The 26,039-nt window shown below is 35.5% G+C and overlaps 1 protein-coding gene across 1 annotated transcript; it reads right to left on the bottom strand.

Moving 5' to 3' along the window:
- Nucleotides 1–12,418: 12,418 nt before the first annotated feature.
- LOC135078694 (putative nuclease HARBI1) lies at nucleotides 12,419–14,189 on the bottom strand. The gene is made up of 5 exons (XM_063973240.1): nucleotides 13,667–14,189; nucleotides 13,315–13,596; nucleotides 12,773–13,160; nucleotides 12,559–12,692; nucleotides 12,419–12,469 (listed from the first exon to the last, which is right to left on the bottom strand). Exons 1-4 carry the CDS (start codon nucleotides 13,919–13,921, stop codon nucleotides 12,562–12,564), a joined length of 1,056 nt encoding a protein of 351 aa, XP_063829310.1. The 5' UTR covers nucleotides 13,922–14,189; the 3' UTR covers nucleotides 12,419–12,469; nucleotides 12,559–12,561.
- Between the last annotated feature and the right edge of the window lie 11,850 nt (nucleotides 14,190–26,039).

The following is a 26,039-nucleotide window of genomic DNA, read 5'->3' as shown; positions in this document are numbered from 1 at the left end:
GTTCTGTGGCGACCTGAAGACGGATTTTATGAAATAATAAAAAAAAACGGGTCAATGGTCTATTCATTGACAGTTTCTGATTTCTTGATTCAGTGATTATTTTTAAAGGAATTTTGCGCCAAAGAATAATGTTTGTCACTTAAAACCGTGTTGTTGCTTAATTTTGTGTCTGATTATGGCTGAATTTGTTTGGAAAAAAAATTTTATTAACTACATTGTTTAGCTATCAATAATTTATATTTAATAGTCAATGTCTATTCGCGCATCGCTTGCAGATGGACGTGCCATCTGCTATTATTGTTTAATAATTATTACAATGCAGACAACAAAATCTGTGTTAAAATAAAACTGTGCCGGCGCATGCACTGTCATGCACTTATGACACACTTACCTAGTGCAGTGTTGTTAATTGAATTTTAATTAAAAATAGAAAGTCCCTTTAATCGAAGTACAATGACCAGCCGAAGCCCGCCTCCACCACAGAGAAGACCAACTGAAGAAGATTCTACTCCCGCGACATCAATAATTGAAGTTGTATCGACCGAAGAAATCCAGAAATGGATATCCTCCATTGAGAAATGCCTTAACGACATATGCTATACATCAGGAGAAGGTAAACTGAACACAGAACAGAAGCTGAGAATCAGCAACACAAGCAGAAACGTGTTGGGTGGTGTCTCTCAATTGGCTGTGCAATATCAGTCACTAAAACAGAAATGTATCTCAGCCCAATCAATGATCAGAACATTAATTGATCAAAAGGAGTCATCTACCGCACTAGGAGATCAGATCGAGGACCTAAAAGTATCTATTCGCTCTACCCCAAAGGTTGAACAACCGAATGTATCTTTTGCCGACGTGCTGAGAACCAGTAAGAGCTCTATAGTAAGACCACCAAGCACCAGTAACATTGCTATTTACCCAGCTAGCAAAGATAAGACCAGTGAAGAGACTAAGAAACTTATTCAGACCATCATCAAGCCGGAAGAATTAACACGCTCACTGCGTTATGAGGTCTAAAAAGCCACATGCAGAACTTATCGCAGGTGCGGCAGTCATAATCGCGTTCTCTCACTCTGTGCGGGGGGCGACTATTTTAACATTTCTATGAGTACAACAGAGACAAATATATCAAATTGCTTCTCTTACGAAGCCTAGCATAATGACGTAGACAATATTGTATGAGGTCGATTAGGTCCCATACGCACTGGATAGAAATTAATCACGTTCAGTGCGCCGTGAGGTCTGAACTGCCTCAAAAATTGCAGGCCTCATAACCGCACAGGGTGAGGCGCGGGCGCCGCGCATTTAGAGTAGTGATGTGATAAGTTTCGATACGGACGCACGCTGTTAACCGGTGACACATTAACACTGACTTTTTAACTAAAAATGGCATTTGTATACACTTAACGCACGTATTTATTTCAGGTATTCCTCCCAAACTAAGCAAAGCTTGTACTATGGGTACTAGACAACGGATATAAACATACTTAAATACTTTTTTTTTTGTAAATACATACATATTATTATACATAGAAAACACCCAGTCCAATACAAACAAATATGTTCATGCACACAAATACTGTGCGGGAATCGAACTCGCAACCTCCGGAATAGTAGTCCGTTTCGAACCACTACACCAAACGGCCGACAATGATGTGCTGAACATTCGCTTAAAAAAGTTGGTCAACGAAAGCGCTGCGTAGGTTGCTACGACAGATTAAGACTAACACTAAATAGCACTCAGGCTGCAAAAAAAAAAACTAAAAAAATTGTAACTTTTTGTGTTCTGTGTGACAAATCCTACTGTTTGCCCTGTTTTAATGAAAAACACTTTAATTAAAAACAAATATTATAATTTTATCGTAACTGAAATTTTGTTTTATTCCCATCCCTAGTCGAGACACAAATTGGACTTACTTTCAGTGCGAAATGAGGCAGAAAAGATGTCATATATATTTTTTTAATTTATTCAATACCAAAATGTCATAACTGCGGGCGAAGCTAGTTTAAGGTTAAACATCTATTTAAGTTTATAATAGAAAAGTTTCAAGCCAATATTGTCTTTTCTGAGCGATATTTAAAGTATTTTTAGAAACAATATTTTGTGAGGCAGAAAAGGTCTCATACGCACTGTAAAGAAGTTCAATATTGACTCGAATAGACCTCATACGCACTGGCTGAAAGTCTACGAAAAATGGTTTCGCAGTGAGCGTGTTAAAACTGCATATCCGAGGGATGAGAAAAACCAGAGGTGGGGGTATTATAATCAGCGCTGAAGGCAAAGATGACCTTGAAAAATTGAAAAAATCAGAACTGCTGAAAACATCAGGTCTCAACGTAGAAGAGACCACAAAACGTAGGCCCAAAGTGATTTTGTTAGGAGTGCCCACCAACACATCTGAGAAGGATGTTTTTGAATGTCTCTACGAGCAAAACATCTCGGGTAAATATCAACACATTGACCGCAATAAGTTCTTAAGTTCTATTAAACTAAGCCACAAAACTGGCAAAAAAGACGGGCCCTACTGCAACTATGTGCTAGAACTTACTTCAGAACTGCGAAAAATTTTCATAGACCAGGAGAGAGCATACATTAATTGGACCTCCTGTCCAGTTAGAGACTATACACTTGTTACAAGGTGTTACAAGTGTCATCAATATGGTCACTCAGCAAAATTCTGCAGAGAAACTGAATCCACTTGTGGACACTGGCTGCGCTGGACACACAATCAATGCAATGGAATGCTCAAAATTACTAGCACCTTCGACCTGTGCCACGTGCCGGCGCTTCAATAAACCAAGCCAGCACAATACGGGAGCAGAGAGCTGCCCTGCAAGAAAAATTGCTGAAGCAAGATACATGAGCTCAATTGATTATGAGGGCGCATAGGGCGCCGCAAAGGCCGTTTACTTAACGCAGTCCAAAGATGTGCAATTACACTCTTAGGAATATTTAGTTATGTGACTCGCGATCGTATTATTTGTTTACACACAGAAACTATTTCAATTGTAATAATTATTTATTTTAAGAGTAGGTCAATGTAAAAATAATGCTTAGTAAGTAAGTAGTTAAGTATTAATAAATATTAGTAAATTAAATATTAGTAAATGTAACCTACTTATTCTGAGTTTGATAATCTATTCCAATATTGTATAGTCAGCACTTTTTAAACAGATACCTAAGATACAGGCAATAAATTTTGCTTAGTTTAGGTAAGTATCATTAATTACTTACGCACACTAACCTTAATTTTATCGAAACCAAACTTGTACGTGTTTAGGCTAAGTTTTTATACAGTAATAAATTTATTCTTAATGTTTCAAAATTTTTGATGCGCGAGGCCCCTTGTTCCGCGAGGCCGTAGGCGGTGGCCCACGTCGCCTACGCCTTACGCCGCCTCTGATCATGATAATAAAACTAATAAACAGCTTGGTGCTGAAAATTTGATAATTAAACCAAACTTAAAGAGTATATCAATATTTTCAGAAAATTTTGTTGCTATAGAGTTAAATCATGAAAAGGTTGTTTTAGACAGACCAATTTATATCGGGTTTACAGTTTTAGAATATGCAAAGCAGCATTTATATCAGTTTCACTATAATTATATAAAAAATAAATACGGTAAAAATGCTAACCTATGCTATACTGATACTGATAGCTTATTATATTTAATATACATAGACGATTTTTATCATGAGATGCATAATGATATTCAAATGTATGATACTAGCAATTTTGAAATCGATAACCCTTTTCACATACCACAAGTTAACCCAAAAATACCCGGATTATGGAAACATGAAATGGGTGACGACTTGATTACAGAATTTACTGGTTTACGTGCAAAGTTATATTTTATAAATAGCGTTAAAACTCAAATAAAAAAAGCGAAAGGCGTGTCTAAGTCAGTAACTAAAAATCTTGAATTGAAAGATTATAATAATGTTTTATTAAAAAATGAAGTACTCAGAAGTAAAATGAATATGATAAAATCAATCAAGCATGTTTTATATTCTCAACAAGTAGATAAACAAGTTTTAGAGGGAAATGATGACAAAGTTCAAGTATTACAAGATCAGATTCATACCATACCGTGGGGTCATTGTGATTCAATACTTATGGATTAGTAACGATGTGAGAAAGGAATTGTATGAATAAATTAAGATTGTTAATGGAATAATAACCTGTTTCATAAATAAATTTCCTATATTAATAGATATTGTAACTAAATGATATTGTAATTGGTTATTTAATTTTAAGAATTATTATATTTTGATTAAAATGTAATGAATAAATGATTAAATGAAATACCTGGTGTTTTTTTAACCGTAACCTTTTGTTTTCTGCTCATAGTAAAAACCACTACACCATTGTGATCGATGTCAGTTCATTAAAATCTATCAAACAATACAGTCATATATCAAACCTGTTATGAAATTTCTTAAACAAAAAGAATCACTTAAATTAGAATGTATCGATCCTACATCAAAAAACGAGGTTAAACGTCATGGAAACTTACTACCAAACACTATACGTAGTATTGTCTGTGGTCCATCGAATTGTGGAAAAACTAACTTAGTTATCAGTTTATTGTTACACCAGAATGGACCACGTTTCCGTAACCTTTATGTATATTCAAAGTCTTTATATCAACCTAAATACTTATTTTTAGAAAAAGTATTGCAGAAGGTATCAGGCACATCTTATTACACGTATAATAATAATAGTGAAATTTTGAGTCCACACGAAGCTTCACCTAACTCAATTATAATATTTGACGACGTAGCTTGTGAAAATCAGAACAACATACGTGATTATTTCGCTATGGGTCGACATAAGAACATTGACTGTTTTTATATTAATCAAACTTATACTAAGATACCTAAGCAACTAGTAAGAGATAATGCAAACCTGATCATATTGTTTAAGCAAGACGAAATAAATCTGAGACACATTTATGATGAACATGTAGGGTCTGATATGACATGGTCTCAGTTCCGTGAAATGTGCTCAACCGTATGGAGTAAACCTTTCAATTATGTTGTTATAAATAAAGATTGTGAACGAAATAAAGGCTGTTACAGAATGAAGTTCGATACATTCATACTAGTAGACTAAACCTTTTAAATAGCTGCTATGTCACAAAGCCATCAGTTTAATTTGATTAGTTGAACAGAGTAGAATCCTTTACAATGGAACGAGATCTCAAGAAACAAATTGTAAAATCTGCTACAGCTGTAAAAAGAAAGGTAGAAATGATAAAAGATGCAAGAAATACAAAAGATCTGGCTTTGAAAACAATATTTAAACCTATCGTTGATCCGCTTAATATGCTAACTAGAAAAACTGAAGAGAAGAAATTAAATGAAGACCCAGAACAAAATCGTCTTATAAAAAAAAATAAGTGCAGCGAAAGTGAGTCATCGATTACTTCAAGTGATGAGTTTGAGGATCTTGTTAATAATGAAGAAAACTCTGATAACGATGTTTATACAACATCCAACAAAACCCTCACTACCTCGCTTCCTAAGGATGATTACGATGCGAATGATTTTTCGTTTAAATCACTTCAGTCATCACCAAGTATTCCAAATGATTCTTTATCATGGTCTATATCATCTGAAGTACTAAAAGATGTACCTTATGGTGTTCGAAATGAACATGGGAAACTTATGCTTGGTACAACTCGCGTCTATGACGATGATGACATCCTAAAAATCGGGAATCATAGTTTAAAAAAAACTCTTGGCTTAAAAGAGTTATTGTTTAAAAAGTTGCCAAATTTAGATATCATAACAGAAGAGGACTTACACAATTATAAGTTAGTACTTATGGATACCAATGCCCACAAACGTAATTACGATCCATCTAAACCTATAAATAGTAACAAAGGATTTAAATATATGAATGTGATCAAACCTTTGTTTAAGTTCTCGAGAAATACAAGCAGTGTAGAAAGTCGAAGTAAAGGTGAAGGAATTGATATTTTGAAAGAAGTTAAGAAGGATACTGATTTAGTTTATTGGGATGATCCAAATGAATTAGTGGAAAGGTTAAAATTACTACTCGGATCATGGGCAGCTGGTAACACTGGAGTGTATAATGAAATTTATGCAATAATAGAGGAATTGTATGAAGCTGGTATCATAAAAGATATAAAATATAAAAAGCTTCCAACAGGAGGTTTTGGCAGTACCATTACACTACAGAAGCCGAGCAGACGGCAATGAATATAGATAAATTCGGTCACCATATTCATAAGCGTTTAAGACTATCTGAATTTACTAATATTCTTACTGACACATTAGTAAAGTCAGATTCAGGTGATTTTGATTTAAAATCATCGAGATTAAAAGGACTATTAACTCCAGAACAGGATAATGAAGCTGTAAATAAACAGTATGTGGATAAATGTGTTCAAGAACTTAAAAATGAATTGAAAATCATTCAAAGTAATATAAAAAAATATCTTAATAGTTTAGAAAAATCAACTACTAATAATTTGACTACATTTTATTACACAAAACAAGAAATTGATGTGATGATTGCTGCTAAATCTAGCAAGAATGAGTAAACAAGATCTGGTAAACGAGCTTCACAAAGCAGTGAGAAGAAACTTCATCCGTCGACATACAATTATCAAAGGAATAGATGATTTATGGCAAGCTGACCTCATGGATTTTCAAAAATACTCAGCATTTAATAAAGGATATAAATATGTTCTAGTTGTAATTGATGCTTTGTCAAAATATGTATGGGTTAGACCATTGAAGTCTAAATCCAAACAAAATGTTACTAATGCAATGCATAGTATATTAATCGAATCGAGGCGAAAACCTAAAAATTTGCAAACCGATTTGGGTACTGAGTTTTATAACGATTCTTTCAAACAGTTAACTAAAAGTTATAACATTAATCATTATTCCACATACTCGATTAAAAAGGCAGCCATTGTGGAGCGAGTAATAAGAACGATAAAATCTCATCTCTATAAACTGTTTAGTTTATGCGGTCGATATCAATGGTTTAAAAATAATTTAGACACCGTTGTACAGCAATATAACAGCACTATACATCGCGTTACAAAATTTAAACCAATAGATGTCAACCATTCCAACGAGATTGTTGTTAGATCTAATATTATTAAAAGTCAAAGGCAACAAACACGTCAACGATCAAATTTTCAAGTTGGTAACTTTGTTCGAATAAGTAAATTCAAAGGAGATTTTTATAAAGGTTATACACCTAATTGGTCTACAGAAATTTTTCGTATTGTAAAAGTTAATCAAACAGATCCTCAAACATATCAAATAGAAGACAAGCATAATCAAATTATTCTTGGTTCTTTTTATGGATATGAATTACAAAAAACTAAATTGACTGACCTTTATCTTATTGAGAAAGTTATAAGGAAGAAAGGAAACAAACTTTTTGTAAAATGGCTGGGTTTAAGTGACAAGGAAAACAGTTGGGTGGATAAAAGTGAAATTGTGGTGTAGTTATATAAATAACATAATTTTCACTCTTTAACTCACTTTATGATTATCGATGACGGAAGGTAGTGGTATAATTGATACCTTGATAGATCATTTACCGTTTGAGTTACATTTACCTGGATATCAATATTGTGGTCCTGGAACTAAACTTGAGAAACGAATACTTAAAGGTGATCGAGGGATTAACCAATTGGATGAGGCTTGTATGCATCACGATATTGCTTACTTGAATAAAGATTCTAGTGCTCGACATAAGGCAGACTTAGAACTGTTAAATATGGCTAAAAGAAGGCTTAAATCAAAAGATACTGGAAAAGGAGAAAAAATTGCTTCATGGATAGTTAAAAATGCTATGAAAGCAAAAATCAAAGCAGGTCGAGGCATAACATCATTTAGGAAAGGGATACAGAAAATAAAATCAGAATTAAAAAGAAGTAAATGTAAAGATAACCATTCTGCTATAAGATATGCATATGCAGCTGCAAAGAAACTTTTTGTTAATAAAAAAGGAATACGTTTACCTCGATGTATTCCTCTTCCAAAAAGTGGAGGGTTTTTACCACTTATTCCTATATTTGCGGGGCTATCAGCTTTAGGTTCTCTTGCTGGAGGAGCAGCTGGTATAGCAAAAGCTGTTAATGATTCTAAAGCTGCCCAAAAGAGTCTGAAGGAATCAGAAAGACATAACAGAATGATGGAAGCGATGGCTCTTGGTAAAGGGTTGTATATAAAACCACATAAAAATGGAGCAGGGCTATATCTGAATCCTTCAAAAAACTAATTATGCGGCTACCTAAACGTGCGCTCACTGATGTGGATATAATCGAACATGGAAGTAATATTCCATTCTTTCGTGGTGTATTCATGAGAGATACATTACCTGCAAAACCCAAGAAGACAGAATGTGCAATCATGAATTTGGATAGTAACAAAAATCCTGGTACACATTGGGTAGCCTTTGTAAAGCAAAATGATTATGTTGAATATTACGACAGTTTTGGTAATTTAAAACCACCGCTGGAATTAGTTCAATATTTGCGTAACTTACCTATAAAATACAATTATGTGCGACATCAAGCCTTTGGTACGATAAACTGTGGTCATTTGTGTCTGAAATTTTTAAGGAATTATTGGAAAAAGCATTTAAATAATGAAAATTATTAATAAAATTGTCAGTATAATAATGTCTTTCACTGTGTCTATAACGGGGACAGGAGCCTCATTAACAACCAATTATTCACCGACTTTGGAACTTCGGGGGGACTATGAATGCGGTCTTTTATATTTTTCAACCTTCAATTCTATTCCCAACATAGATAAAAGAAACAACAAGTTTTACTATGGTGAAAATGAAATCATTGAAATTCCAGAAGGATCTTACGAGCTTCAAGATATTTGTGATTATTTAAAAAATAACATCAAGAACACTGTATTACAACTAACTTGCAATAATAATACATTGAAAACAAATATCTATTGTTCTAAAGACATTCATTTCAATAAAAGTAAATCAATTGGTAAAATTTTAGGATTTGGAATGGAAACTATAAATGCAAATATAAGTACTGAATCACAGTATCCTGTAAGCATTCTATCAACGACTATTGTGCGGATCGAATGCGATGTAGTTAGTGGTTCATTTGTAAACGGGAAAGCTAGCCATATAATTTATGAATTCGTACCTAATGTACCACCTGGTTATCGAATAATTGAAATACCTAAAAATTTAATTTATTTTCCTGTCAACCAAAGTTCTATAGTCGCTATTAATATAAGGCTCTTGGACGCTGAAAACAAAGAGATTAACTTAAGGGGTGAAGAAGTACAGCTGTATTTACATTTCAGAAAAAAATGATCAATTTCAATAAAAACTCTTCTACATTGAGTACTTCAGTCAGTTCTAAAAGATCATTTCACAAAGACAGACCGCTTCAGCTAAAAAAGAAGCTAACCAAGACTAATAAAGAATTTCTAAAGTTAATTGGATTGATAAAATGAATATTTTAAATATATCTCAACAAACATCGTACGATAACAGCATTGAAAGTTTTGAGTATCATTCGTACAAGCCATATGTGACAAGTTTTAACAAGAATGATGAAATACGAATACCTATCAACCAACAAGACTTGTACGTGTTACCTTCACTTAGTAATCTTTATATCGAAGGAAAAGTAATTGTGTATAACAGCACCACCAAAGAAAAAGTATCAAATGTACATTTCATAAATAATCCAGCTCTTTTTCTCTTCCAAGATATTAGATATGAACTAAATGGAGTAGAAATAGACAAAATTAAGAATGCAGGCATTACTACAACAATGAAATCGTACCTATCGTTAAATGACAATGAATCTAAATGTAGTCGAGTTTGGGGCTGGTCAACCATAGGAACAAACAATGTCAACGGTGGATCATTTTCTGCATCTATACCGTTAAATAGGATACTAGGATTTGCCGAAGACTATGAAAAAATTATTATTAACTGTAAACATGAGTTAGTGTTACTAAGAAGTAATACTAATCTTAATGCGGTGAAGTTAAATGCAGGCGAAGTTGTGGATGACATTATAATCAATAAAATTATATGGCGAGTTCCACACATAAAAGTTTCGGATCGTGAAAGGATTAACCTATTGAAACACTTGGAGAAAGATCGAGTTATTCCATTAGCGTTCCGTAATTGGGATCTGTATGAATATCCATTACTACCTAAAACACGTAAGCATACTTGCGGTCTTATTCATAATAAAATGCTAATATAGGTTTAAAACCTACATTAGCTAAAACGTTTGATAGGCTTAAAACACTCTTATAAACCTCTGATAAAAAACGTTATTCATAATCGTTTACAAACCTTTGATAGCTAAAACAGAGTTTAATATTTTCTTTCCACAGACTATACAAAAAGAATGAACGAAAACAGCTTTTTTGGTGATTTAACTTGATGGACCATGTAAAATCATAGACAAATCGCAGAAAAAAAAAACAAAAAATTGGCAGCTGTGACGTTTTACTTACTGACATTGACATTTGGCACGAAAATTTAATAAAGTTTTCGGTTTTTTCGATCAACTCCCAAGTTTTATCAAACTTTTATAAAACTTGGGATTGTATGTTCTGGATTCTGTACCTCTTACCCTGTACTCTGCAATAAGCTCTTACGACGACCCGGCTAGTTACATCGGATACTAATTATGTCCATGACGAAGGAGAACAGACCGCCTAAAAGGCAACGATCAGAAAACTGGTTGGAGGAAGATAAGGTAGTACTTATTTTTAGCCTGATAAAGTGCCTACTAATTTTTGTAGCATGGTTTTATTTATGTTTGACGCCTAGTGTTTGCTTTTCAGTATTTGCTGAAAGAGTTGGTGAAAGAAAGAGTAAATGCAATCGAAAATAAAAATACAGACACTAACACGAATAAACGGAAGGTTGCGGCTTGGGCTGATTTACAAACAACGTTGGTACATCTTTTGATTTCTGCCTTCAATATAAAATTTTGCCTTTACCTGTAATTCAAAATCCTGTCATTTCTTTTTCAGGTTTAATTCAATGTGCGCTGGTATGAACCGCTCCATTACCCAGTTAAAATCGCAATGGAGCCTCATAAAAATCAGTGCGAAGAAAGACAAGACCATTGCTAGGCAGGCTCAAATTAAAACTGGCGGTGGTCCACCATTATCAGTGCCTGACGATAGGGCTGATGATATAGCATCTTGGTTGCCCAATGAATTTGTAGTCGATGTTAACAGATTTGACTCGGACTCAAATAAAAGTGAATTAATTAACATTCAAGAGGAGGAATCAACTCAAAATACGCAAGATCAGGAATTGATAAATAATGAAGAAATCCAATATGAATTGGTGGTACTTGATGAAGAAATAGAAGATACACATGCTTGTACTACTAGAGGCATATTGGAAGATAAAGAAAATAAAAAAGTAGAGGCAAAAGAAAATAAAGCAAAACCTAATTTTAAAGCACCAGCAATCAAAAAAAAAAGGAAACTGTTAAACAAAGAAGGCTTAATTGATTTAAGCAAAGTTAGGATTTCCGAAATTGCAGAAACAGAATCAAAATGCCGGATTGAACTGCATGAAGTTCAAATGGAAAACGAACGGAAGAAAGGGAGAAACTTGGATCTTGAGCATCAATTATTACAGGAAAAACTTAAATATTACACTCACATTAATAAAGAATAATAAGTCTTTTGATGTTAAAGTTTTTCAAGTACTAACAGATTCTAAATAATAAGTTAGTTCCTCCCTTACTTCTGTTTGTTTTTAATTTGTATTTTATGCAGTTCCAATCCGCATTTTGATTGTGTTTCTGCAATATATTTAGACGGCTATGAATATGTTTACTAGTCATAACTTAATAAGAGTTTGAGATTACTATTAACTAGCTGTTGCCCACGACTCCGCCTGCGTAGACTACTATTTCTGTAACCTACAGGATCTGTGCATTTTTCCAGGATAAAAAGAAGCCTATATGTTATTCGAGACTATATAATCTATCTGTTTTAGCAATTTATTTGTTTATAAGAATTGAACTGTGATTTTTAGTAAGTAAGTTTAATAATTGTACTTAAATTAGTGATATAAAGTAAATACACATATGCCTAGTCACAAACATTCGCCTTTATAATAATAGTGTAAATTATGGTTATTTTGTTTTAAATGTAGAAGGTTGATAACCTCCGAATAGAAACGTTTATACTTAAGCAATTTCTTTGTTTTAAAGAATTGAACTGTGATTTTTAATAAGTAAGTTTGTTGAAACTAATTGTACTTAAATTAGTGATATAAAGTAATTTGTTTTGAATTTTTGCAGAATAATTGCTTTTTTAAAGAGAACTACAGGTTTTGTTTTTGTGATAGTAACAAATTGGACTGAAAATTGAAATACAGGTATTTTTCAATCAAATATTCTTTTTATTTTCATTAAGATGCCAGGAACAGTATCTGAAAAATTAAAATACAACATTTTCATGAACTCAAATGACATTACATAAAAGTAAATCGTTGGAATTTATCAAAATGTATTTTAGTACCATTCAAAAATGTTGATTTATAAAATTTTGTAGTATCAACTGCGACCTACGCCTCAACAATGAAGGTCGGTTGTCGTGAACACTGTTCTCCGTCGAAAGTTGCGGAGTTACAGGGACCTGCTCCATATGTTGTTCTGAAAAATATTATGAATTTGTCAACATTTTGTCATAAAGATTTGTATTCCTTATGTACAGTCAAATTGATAACATTTACCTAACAATGTGTCATTCATATCAATGGCTATATTATGTAATACAGCCAATGCTATGATCACAGCTTTTCCATTTTGGAGGCTTACTGGTAAGCCATGGAGTAGGCATTGGAACCGCTGCTTCCACACCCCAAAACACCTTTCAACAGTGTTCCTAGTTGAGATGTGAGCATTATTGTATGCTTCTTCTTCTGGACGACTAGGCCTTAAAATAGGTGTAAATAGATATGGCAGAAGAGGGTAGCCCGAATCGCCAATAAGGCGTCCTCTAAACTGCCTATCCTCAAATCGTTGTTTTATATTGCTCTCCATAAAAATTCGACTGTCATGTGTACTGCCTCGCCATCTAGCCACTATATCCATTATTTTGAGGTCAGCATCACAGACAACCTAAAATAAAAAAAACAGTATCCTGTAGGTAATCCATCCAATAATATAGTGTTGAATGTTGCTAAAATTTAGATCATACAAAGTAAAAATTATAGACATTATTAAAACAAATCTTTCTCTGTTGTAAACTGTATAAAATCAAAATATATTTTACCTGAACATTCAGGGAATAATAGCCTTTTCTATTAATATAGTACTGGGCCATGTCACCTCCGGTTTTTTTAATTTTAATGTGGGTGCAATCTATGGCTCCTATCACCCCAGGAAAATTTTTAATTGCTCTAAATTTGGCACTAATTCTTTCCTGCTCTCCTATAGTGATAGGCATTTTGATGAAGGAATTTGCCTTATTCGCGATTGCATGCGCGACTCTGGCGCATATCCGGCTCACTGTCGGCTGACTTAGGCCATGGAGGTCACCAGCATCATCTTGTACCTGAAAATGTATGAAAATAATTATAGCAGCCACGACAAAGGGATAAAATAAAACACTTTTTTGTGCTTACCTCACGACGTCCCCAACATCTTATGGCCACTAAAACTTGCAGTTCAGGACACGTGCCACCACCTCTAGCGCTCTGAACCAGATCATCTTCCACCAAATCTATGATGGTGCGCACTGTGTCCTTATTGAACCTATATTTTATTTTAAAATTTAGGTCCCGCAAATCGAATGGGTTGCTTCGTTGGCGGTAGAGCTTTCTACGTCGCGCTGGGTCGGCATTATTGGCTAAATGCACAATTGCATTTATAGCATTCATTTTCACAAGCAAGGATCACAGCAAGGATATTTTGAATAAATAAACCAACGAAGTGACATTCATATGAAATGACATTTATAAAAGTTAGGTTAAAATAGGTTTATTAGAGCTTTAAACAAGGCCCGAGCTCTCGATAACTTATCACACAGATAAAAGAGGATTTTAGCGCTAAATGACGATTATGAATAACAATTTTTATCAAACGTTTTATAAACCTCTAATAAGCATTTGATAAAATGTGAAAAATGATTATGAATAAGACCGTTGGTCTATAAAAACTTCTTCGCAAATAGAGAAACCACGATTTGTTGTCATTGCCTTACAAACCAACCGTAAACATAATGTTGCATTGTCAATGGCAGAGTTTGATCATTGTCATGTGCGTGATGTAAGAGTGTTTTTAAATTCATCATATTATCCGTATGAAGGACTAAATGTTAGTTTTTCAGAAGATAGGTTTTCTTTATTATACGATCAGTATGCAAGATTTCAACAGTCGTATTACGGACGTCGGTCAGAGCCGTTGTTAAGTTTGAAAGAATTCAGAGACATAGCTCCTTTAATTGTTATCGACTGTTCGAGACAACACGAAACTTTAAAAGGTTCAATCGATGTGAGAGTTGAAATCGAAACAGACCAAGAAATACCAGATCAGACATCTGCTTATTGTTTGATTTTAAACGATTGTATATTCGAATACAAACCTTTGAGTAACATCGTTAAGAAAATATCATGAATAGCAATATAGTTGTCGATCTACAAGGATTTAAAAATAATAGAAATGAATTTATAATAAAAGAATTTGCTATAGCTACTCAAGAGCATACCCATCTATTTTTAATCAAACCTCCATACCCATTCTGTTCATTAACTATTGAAGAGAAAAGACAAGTTTGCTGGATCGAAAAGAACAGAGGCTATCGGTGGAACGAAGGACATATTGACTACAGAGAGTTTCAAAGAATTATCGTACCTTATTTAAAAGGTAAACATATTCTTGTGAAAGGAGATGAAAAGATTAAATGGGTGCATAATTTATGTAATCAAAATAGTGTAATGGACGTAACTTGTCTAGGTGCTCCTAGTTTAAATACTCTTTACAATCTTTATTGTTTAGATAATCCCAAATTATTTAACTGTGTTAACCATGAAAAAATATGTGCATTAAAAAATGTAATATGTATAAAGAAATGGTGTGTTGAAAAAAATGTAGCAATATGATTGTACTGTACTTATTATTAGTTTAGTGTTACTTTAATTATTGTGTAAATAATGAGAGCTAATTACTGTTTTATAAATATTTTAAATGATAAATAAATGTGTTATGTGTTTAATCAATAAACTGTTTCATTTTAGCAAAACCTAAATTATTTAATAAAAAAAGTGTAAATGTATTCAATTTTATTAAGAACTTAACTAAACATAAACCTCTTATTTAAGCTGAATTGAATACTATTAACAAATACCCAGATATTATATCTTATAAATCAGTTTCATATTCGTAATAAAAGTCTAAAGGTTTAGATAATATATGATTTTATGTTTTTTTACACATTTACAGTTAAACGGATAGTTATATGGATGAAATTTCATAAAATATAGAATATAGTCTAAAACAACGCATAGGCTACTTTAACAACATATTATATTTAGCTGACTCAATTACGTTAGAACGGCTGAACGTATATGAACTTGATATAGAGATGGAATGGAATAACATGTTATAGGCTACTTTCTATCTTGGAAATAATATGTTATACATATGAATTTTAATCGTGTCAGAATACCTGAACACATAAAAATGAAATTTCACTAGCTCTCGCTTCGCTAGAGTTGCGTGCCATAGAAGCTCTCCTACTTATCGTAGATGAATTCTTTAGCAAGTGATCAAGTCTCACAATGAATGCAAGCTCGTCAAACTCATGATTCAAGTATACATTAAAGAGATTTTTAATTTTCTGATCTAGTCTGATCATAAAATATATGCTGTTGTAGTCTGATCATAAAATAAGTAAATGTTGTTGAAAAGATGAAGATTAGGGTATCTGGATCCTGAATGGATGGATCCAGATACCCTAATCTTCATCTACTCACCGACTTTTATTTTATTACCCTTATGCACCCCAGAGTTGGAGAAGCAAAGTGTATTTACAATGCAGCCGGGCTAAAATGCGCGCCTTGATATTCTTTATCGACGACAAAATGTATAACCACTTCACGTCGCATCCTAGTCCTACAAGTGCTATTCCGCCGACCGAGTAAACTTCGAACTTAACAAGACTCATTTTAACCTAGTGTGAAACATGGAGTTCGTTCGTTTTCTTCAGTATAAATTAAAAAGACGATAACTAAAAGGTATTTTCAAAATAGTTTTATTAAAAAATAGACACCCACAGCCTAGCACCATCACCGTACACGACTCATACACAAAATATCAGTCTTATAATAAACAGTACAAGGAACTTCAAAATACAAATTTATGTTCACTATAATATTACAAAAATATATTTTTTTTTTCATAAATTATTATTAATATTTATTTAAAAATAGCAGCCTGTAGTATGGGCATGCATGACGAGGAAAAATAAATATAAAACGATAAATAATATAAATATAAACGACAGTGAATACCATTTACTACGGACTAATATAATATTGTAAACCAATGTTTATCGCCCTCTATTTACTTATAAGCAACAGCTGTTTGTAAAGCGCCATCTATGGTTCTTCCTTTCTTACTGAACTATCAGGAGTCGGTACAAACTAGTTCATATAAAAAACCATAGATAGCGCTCTAATCTTCTCCAGAGTATTTTTTCCCAACATACAATAAATAGGTAGTATAAAATAAATATATTCCATAAACTGACTTCCCGAGTATTTATTATGTCAAATAAAACTTAACAAAATATTTTAATTACCTTAATTAATAGATACCTCATACCAGGTACAAGAAATATAAAAATAGCTACATAAAGAGTTCAAATATCTATGATATTCGAATTTTTTAAAAAGTCGTTTTACCTTTTTCCATTTAAGTTTAATGTAAAAATAATTATAGCCCGACCAGGAACATAAAAACCCTCGCCATGTTGCGGAAAACTAATGGTACTAATTTCTTTTAATGGCAACAGTAACTGAAAACTTCATTGACATGTCATCTTGCATGTCAGTCTATTGCTGTCAAAGTGTAAACAAACTTTATTTTAAATGTACGCAACTGATTTTGTGAATTAAATTGCTAAAATATTTTAATAGTCGTGAAAGAAAAGTGGTTTAACAATGTTTAAAGTATTTGTCGAAGAGAAATACTAAGGGTTCGGACAATATTTTCATTGAATAATGTTTCCGACAAAGGTTGTCAAATTGACTGACATGTTTATCGTATAGTACAGTCCACTATGAAAATTAGCTGTGGTTTGTTTCAAGAACCTATTCTAAAAAATTTTGTCACTTTCTAAGTGTTGAATTTTATGGAATTGGGAAAGAAGTACCGAGTTTGAAGCGTTCATGAGCAGACATTGCGGTTGAATATTCAAGTTCTGAATTTGATTATTGATGAATAATAAAATAAATCCTACTAGCTCGATTGATGGTTTCATTTAATTTATTTAAACCAGCTTACCTATAATAATATTTTTTCGTTAATTTATGAAAATATCAAATTAACCCGTAATCCTGAATCCTGATACATAAAGTTAGCCTATTAATTTAACACAGGTACGACTGTACTCAGTGTTGCACTATCAAATGCAATTGCCGCGCCTCTATGCCAGGGTTTTTATGTTCCTGGTCAGGCTATAATTATAATTCGTGGTATAAAAATAGTTGTATGTTTACATCTAAATGCATTGATTTAATCGAAGTCTTCAGATTTTAGAATGTTTACAATATTATCACATATATAAAAAATTTCACTTAGCTGCCTATTGTTCCACTTAATAATATAAAATGCAGTTTTCATTTTTTCCAATATCAGCCCCGATACACGTTAGCTAAACTTTTGCCCTTCTCCTTTCAATAAATAAAACAATCACAAAACCCGGTCAGTTAACTGGGCACTTGGCGGCCGTGACGTCACATTAACGCCCAGAGCGAACGCAGTGAGAAGTGCGCGGTGCGCAGTAAGCTCGATCGGGTTGTACCAATTCTGTAGAGTCTAGCCCATCTTCAAAGTACTCTACTACTCAATCATAAAATAAGGATACACCGTGAAATTTTAGTGGTTGTTTTCCCGCAGTAAAATGATTCTATCTTAGTAGTACTATAGATTTATTTTGTAAATAGTTTTTATCATTAGTAATTTTTAAATTTTAGTTTTTAAGTCATTTTAAGTTAATGTACCTATTATTATAAAATTTATTCTCTAATAAACCAACAAAGATTCAGGAAGTTTTTTTATTCAAATTTTTCAAATCAAAAAATTGCCTGTACGTAACTTGTGCGATTCAGTTTATGCTGTAGGTGTTATGGTATTACTTAGTGCGGGAGCTTCTTTTACTTTAAACATTGATTTGGTGAGGCAGGAAGTACCCAAATACGTCACATTTTGTAAAAATAATATCGTTTCTTACGCTTTCGAGTAGATAATTATTTTTTTGATTAGATGAGAACTATTTTTTTTTTTTTTCAAAAATAACTCGCACGGTTCGATAGTAGGGAGATTGCTATAGTAATTAGCCAATACATAGTTATTGGCCAACTTGCCTAAAATGAAAAGAAACAAGCCTAATGGAAGTTGAGAGGAAAAGAGACAAATATTTTTTTTGGGCAATACGCAGTCCAATGTAGTAAATAATTTTGTCTCTTACTTATTAACAATCCAATATGCCAATAACTATGTATAGGCTAATTACTATAGCAATCACCCTACTACTAAAGGTAAATCGTTGTGCCGTGGGAACAACAACCACTAAAATTTGACGGTGTATTTATCCCACCTTCAACCTTACTCGATGATCCTGCAGGGCGGCACGAACCCGCCACAAGTGGTCCCGATGTGCGCAGCCACGGCGAGAGCCAATGCATCGTTGTGTGGTGCTGCTACCACCTGGATGCCTATGGGCAGGCCTTCGCTGTTCAGCCCGAGGGGCACCTGGGAATTAGATGATGATAAATTAGTATACGTATTATACTAGCAGTAAAGACCAAACTTTTATCCGAGAATAACTCCTGGTATAACTGACACATTGACAGTTTCAGTATAGGAAATATGTCAAAACTGACGATTTATTCCCGCCTTAGGCAATTCGATTTTCAAGTTATTTATAATTTTCAGATTTATTCTGAGATTATTATTTATTCTTGTTTGTTCGAATCCACCCTTATCCCAAGAAAATATCAATTTTGCATTTTTTTTACCATTTAACCATAGATCAAAGATAACTTATTTCGATAAGAGTCAGCAGGAATATATTATAATTTATCGCGCGTTCTTTATTTGGATGGACAATATACATACATTCCATCATCTACCCAGTGAAGTACATGAGATATACAGCCAGTTGCAAAATAATAAACAACAAGACAGCCTATTTACTAGGGTCCCATTTGAGCCCTTTAGTTACGAAAACCTTAAAATAATGTGCGAGCAAATGTTACAGAGCGTTATGTCCCTGCATTCCTAGACTTTTTAAAAGACAAAAATGTAATAGGTAACACTTTGCAAACGTTTTGACCGTTTTCACCATCAATCCCTAATTTTTAAGTGACCCATTTGAAAACAAAATTTCTGTCATCTCACCATAGGGGTCACTTAAAAATTAGGGATTGATAGTGAAAAAGGGCACAAATATCTTATTGACTGACCTGTACAGCAGGCATGTGCAATGCGTTGATGATGGCCCAGTAGGCGAAGTTGAAGGGCCGCGTGAACAGCGCATAGTGGTATGGCGCCGCCGCCGGCGCGGAGGGAAACAGAAGCACCCCATTAGGACCAAGGGCGCTCTGGAATGTGAAAAATAGAAATTAAGTCGTCGTCGTCGTTTCAGCCGAAAGACGTCCACTGCTGGACAAAGGCCTCCCCCAAGGATTTCCACAAAGACCCTGCGCCGCCCGCATCCAGGCACCTCCCGCGACCTTCACCAGATCGTCGGTCCACCTAGTGGGAGGCCTGCCCACGCTACGTCTTCCAGCTCGTGGTCGCCACTCAAGAACTTTCCTGCCCCAGCGGCCATCAGCTCTTCGAGCTATGTGCCCCGCTCACTGCCACTTGATTTTAGCGATTCTGCGGGCTATGTCAGTCACTCTGGTTCTCCTACGGATCTCCTCATTTCTGATTCGATTACGCAGGGAAACTCCGAGCATAGCACGCTCCATCGCTCTTTGGGTGACCTTGAGCCTTGAGAAATTAAGTAGTTCGAACAAATAGACGTTGTCAAATATTGTAAAAAATAAAGTTAAATAACATTTAAGACGAGCTATGTATCTTATTATTTGAGTAGTTGCAAAGTGAAGTAATGTTGAGTCTTCATTTTTCGTGGAGTTTGCTACAATGGTGTGAAACTATACTTTATTTTATGACATAGGATGTCTGATATGGCCTTAATGTTTCGGACAACGAAAAATCGGCATCGAATACCTTAGAACAAATGTCCCACCAGAGAATCAAACCCAGGCCTTGTAAGCATCGGCGAAGTTCATGCTAGACCTGCGACATTTGCACCGTTTATATTGTCACCTTTTACTGCGTGTGTTGTCTTCAGAAAGATACAAAATATAGATGACCCACGCTGAACTGTCCCACCAAACTCAATGACAGGGGGGCGCTACCATCGTTCAACTAAATGGTTTCCAACATGGCAAAAATCGGAACCAGCGATCCGGTATTGACGGTGGCGCCCCACTGTCAATGTCATGGATAGGACTGTTCAGTATTTTGGAACTATACTAAGACAATAGACAACGTACCGTCAAATCTTCCGCAAACTCTTTGGTGAGCTTGTCCGCCCATTCCTTATTGATGGGCGGGATGACTTCATCGTTGAACAGCTTCAGCACCGCCGCCAGCGTATACTGAGACAAGCCTAGGCACTGGAATTGACGAGAGAAATTCATATTAACTTTTACATGCTATAAAATAAATTGACTTGGCTTTGCCATAATTATGTGTCATTTAGTCAAACCCGTGAAGATTGTAGTTGACAAACTTATCTGGTATGTAGACATGATTTAAAGTTAATCTACCGTTATAGTCTTTTTCACGTAAGATGATCCGTATGACACTTCAAGGTTATCCATATTACGCATACTACATATGCAGAATATATTTGAAAAAATATTTGTATTTTATTAGCAATATAATAAAAAAAAATTAACTACTTGTCTTGAAATATATAGTAAAATCTGAGTCTATTGATTATATTTTAATTAAATACGATGTAAAAATATTTTTTATTTAATGTACGCAATGTGTGAAACGGAATAGATTTAGTGCTGGGGTATTTCTTGTATAATAAAATCGATTATTTCCGCGGTTCATTAATCGATTGCAGTAAATACTTAGTTATTAAAAACATCACAAAAATCAACTATATTTTTCGTTTATTGACTTTAATAAACGCATTGAAAATAAATTAATCGTTTTTAATTTAAAGAAACAGAACCAGTACTTTTTAGGAATCGTTTTTTTGAACACGAACCATGAAATTTGAATATTATCAATAAAAAATTGTTACAATAATATTTGTAATTAAAAAAAACATGTTTTTTTGTTAAATAACACCTATACAAAATATTTCTCTAAAAGTAGGTTTTACTAACTCTTCGAATAAAATCGATAGATAAATCGCTATGGTTTAGTTATGTGACATCTCTAAATCTTTCAAACTCGAAACGTCATACGGATCATCTTAGGTGAAAAAGACTATAGTGGCGGGGAAGCAATTGTTCTGGAAATGGGCAAGCCATCATAACTCACCAGTGGTGCCTAGTATAAAAACGATATTCTTCATTTCCGCGACTGCGCTGTCATAAAAAGATCGGTAGGAGGATGCCGGTCCCACATCCTTCTTGCCCAGCTTCTTACACACGAACAAATCACAAAGCTCTATTTAACGCTGTGCGTTTGATTTGCTGTTTCACTTAAGCAAGCATCGTTTGTGAATACGGGCGTAAGGAGCGGAGAAGTGTGTTTTGCCCGCTCCGCTTTCCCACTTCGCTTTCCGTTTATGGATAATTTTTAACCTAGTTGGCAACTCCCTGTCCACTGAAGCGGTGTAGAGATTTTATGCAATTTTATTGGTGGATTACCTCGCACACTTCTCCGCCACCTCGTAGCAGGTAGTAAGGCATTCTTAAGTATTGATTGAAAAAGTGTATTTTCTATACGCAGAGCTACTGAGCTACTGAAGCGAAGCGGAGATTTCATTATGGATTTTGATCTCGCTTATCGCTCCGTTACTTCACTCCGTTCCCGTTAACAGGCAGTCTTTTGCACTTAAAATTATTATTTATGTATGTATATTTTATGCAGTATAGGTTAGTGTCCGTGACTCTCACTCGGCATGGGGCACACTGAAAACCAGCGTCGTGGCCTCCCTCACCGGGGGCCACGGCATATGCTGAGTGGGGTCCCATTGCGATGGGCATCGCTGTGCGACAGGGTGGCACTGCTTAGTTTACTTGCTCTTTCATTGTATGTTTTATGTCACCTGTCTTATTTGCTTTTTTTTTATTTTACATCTTTTGTCTTTTGTGATGTCCATGGCAATAAATGTTTCTTTCTTTCTTTCTTTCTTTTGTATTGATTGTGTCCAGGTCCCACATACCTTTTTAACCAGCTCGACATAAGCGTTAGGTCTCCCCTGGTTGTTGGCCAGCACGGCGGGGAAGTCCAGCGTTTCCTTCGACATGGCGTGCTGCCACAGCGCGAACATATGAGCCAGCCCGGCGTGGGAATACTCTTTGGGTAGCTTGTACCTAAGCGGAGCGAGGCAACGGAGCGGAGCGGAGATGCGAGCTGTGTCTGTCTATAGATGTGGAGCTAGGTAGCAGAGCTGAACGAGAAAGTATTCTGAGCGGAGTTGCGTGTTTTTACATACGAGGAGCTGCCGCGAGCATGCGATGAGCCATTTGTTTTCCCAGTCCGCTTTTCAGTTTTGTACGAATTTCCAACTACAAGCCGGTCGAGTAAAGTACACATCTGGCAGCCATGACGTCACATCGTCGCTCTGGTACGGACGGGAGGAACGAAGAGGTGTGCGGTTGAGTGCGAGGAAGTCGTATTCCAGCGAGGTATACCCACTTTGTATACTAAAGTGAAGCGGATATTTCATGCAGCTTTATTGGCGGATTTTTTTTCTCTCTGCCAACTCGTTTCGCTCCCGTGGAAGGCAATCAGTAGTCTTTGACACTGAGAGCGCTTTCACATATATTTTTGTCGCGCGACTGTAGCGCTTCTAAGTCGCGCTGCAGTAGAGCGACTCGTATCCATACATATTTATGTAGCGCTGCAGCTGCGCGACTTAGAAGTGCTACAGTCGCGCGACAAAAACGCCTATGTGAACGCTTTCGTTCTGATTGCGTTCAGGTCCCACTAACCTTCTTGGCCAGCTCCACGTAGGCGTTAGGTCTCCCCTGGTTGTTGGCCAGCACGGCGGGGAAGTCCAGCGTTTCCTTCGTCATGGCGTGCTGCCACAGCGCGAACATATAAGCCAGGCCGGCGTGGGAATACTCTTTGGGCACGCATTCTGTGTTCGGAGCCTGCTCTGTTAGCTTTTTTATCACCCTGGAGTAGATAGATAGGAATGTAAATAAATAATATCGTTGGATGTTTTAAATTGCGCCAAAATCAATGGAGGTTTGGCGCTTATAAGCCAAATGGCGATCGCAAAGCGGTAAGCGCTGTTACAACAAAAAAAAATTAATGAAACACGTCACTATTGAAGTTAGCAAATGTCAGCAAACGTGTCCTCGCCGAAAACTGCCGTAAAGATCGCCATTTAGCTTTTAAGCGCTTTTTCCGCCAAACGCACCCAATCAGTTTGTATTTCTTTGACAATCGTTAATGAAGTTGTGTTCTCAACCAGAACAGTTATGCCCATTATCTGGTACCAGTTGTGTACCAGATAATGGGCATAAAATACTTAGGCTGAGTTGCGCCACCTTACTTTGACCGTAACTATAACGATAACCGGCATATTTTGTATGGAGTTTGACAAATTTTTGACGTTTGTCAAAGTTTAAGTAAGATGGTGCAACCCACCCTTAAAACACTTATGTTTGCTAGTTTTATTTTTATTTGGTGCATAAAAATAGAAGTAATTAATGTATAATAATGTAATATTTACCTGGTCATGGCTTGCCGAAGCTCCTTGCTGATTGGACTCACTCGTAAGTCTTGTGCCGTCTCCACGTACAGGTATTTCACGTTCTGTCAAAAGAATATTAATCATTACACTCTGTAAAAACCCGTTTCGAAAAACTTTTTTAATATCAAATTAAATTAAACGAGCACGTGCTTATTTTATAACGCGATTTACGCGTGAATTTTGAACCCGCGCGTCTTGTGGACGCAATATATTAGCTGCTATAGTCCGGTCTGCGAGCACGTAGAATTTCGTCCAATGACCCCAAGCTACCCATCCTTATCGCTCGCGCGTAATTATATTGCTGTCGCGACGGCGGCCGCAGTGAGTGTGCGAGCGCGACATCAATATAAATACACGCGAGCGAAAAGGATGGGTAGCTTGGGTTCATTGGACGAAATTCTATCTGCTCGGCGACCAAACTTTATAATGATTCCTTTTTGAAAAACGTCATTATAATAAATTGCCAAATTATGAGAACTCTGAATTTTGCACGTCTGCGATCAGACTAAACACATGATCCTATTTTAATATTGTCACCCTGTATTACTGTGTTTTTAGCAAATAAACGTTTTGAATTTGAATTTTGACGTTTTATAACTTACCTTAACGTCGACGGGTTTGTCCAGGTCGAGAGTGGGCGCGACGATCTTGGTGAGAGGCACTTGGTCCACTGGGTGTTTGGACACGAAGCCGATGGACGCCATGGCCGGAATTCAGACTAGGGTAGCAACCAAAACTAAACCTTATTTCCTTTACCTTAAGGTCGAGAGGTCTGTCCAGGTATAGAGTTGTTGCGACCAGTTAGGTGAGAGAAAATAAACCTTATTTTGTTATGTAATAGTGACTGAGATTCTTGCGCTGCTTCTTCTCAGCACTGGCCCATTTTTTGTCCCGAAGTAGTGCTTTTTAGAGCCTACATTGAATTTGTATGAATTTTACCTTAACGTTGTCAGGTCCAGTGTAGGCGTAAGGTAAGGTTAAACCTTAAATATGTTACCTTAACGTCCACGTGTTTGTCCAGGTCCAGAGTGGGTGCTACGATCTTTGTAAGGGGAACTTGGTCCACTGGGTGTTTGGACACGAAGCCGATGGACGCCATTGTGGGATCCAGACCAGTGCGTAGACACGTGCCTTTAATTTAAAGTAATAACTAAGATAATAATTAAAAGGTTAATAATATTGTAAGAAAAGCTAAAATGTAATCTATCAATATAAATAAAAATGAATTGATGTTCGTTAGTCTGATTAAAACTCGAGAACGGCTGGGCCGATTGAGCTGATTTTGGTTTTAAAATGTTTGTCGTAGTCCAGGGTAGGTCTAAACGGTGAGCAAATACGCGCGCGATATTGTTTTTCTGTGACAGACAAAACTCCACGCGGGCGAAGCCGCGGGCGGAAAGCTAGTAAAAATTATATTTATTTATGTGGACTAAATCAATGATAGGTCAAGTGCTTAACTCAGTCAGAGCCTAAGGTGTGGGAGCAGCGCGGGAGTGTTTTCGAGACGTCAAACGTCAGCAAGACGTCAGATATGTATGGTATCACGTCATAATATTATGTCAATGTAACCCCTCCCGTGCCATTCCCATACCTCAGGCAGGGAGTATGGAGGGCACATGGAGTTTGACAGACTTTTAATAGTTATTAAAATTTCTTAGCGATTAGAGTCGCTTCTCATACTAAATTAGAAATAAACAACTTGAAAAAATCGAACTGCCTAAGGCGGGATACGGACCCACGACAAGTTGTTTATTTATAAGACTTTTAATAGTAAAAGTAAGATGGACCCAGCCTAAACCATAACCTAA

Source organism: Ostrinia nubilalis, chromosome 15, assembly GCF_963855985.1.
Source record: "Ostrinia nubilalis chromosome 15, ilOstNubi1.1, whole genome shotgun sequence".
In the NCBI taxonomy this organism is placed as follows: domain Eukaryota; kingdom Metazoa; phylum Arthropoda; class Insecta; order Lepidoptera; family Crambidae; genus Ostrinia; species Ostrinia nubilalis.
This window is presented reverse-complemented; position numbering and strand designations above follow the sequence as displayed.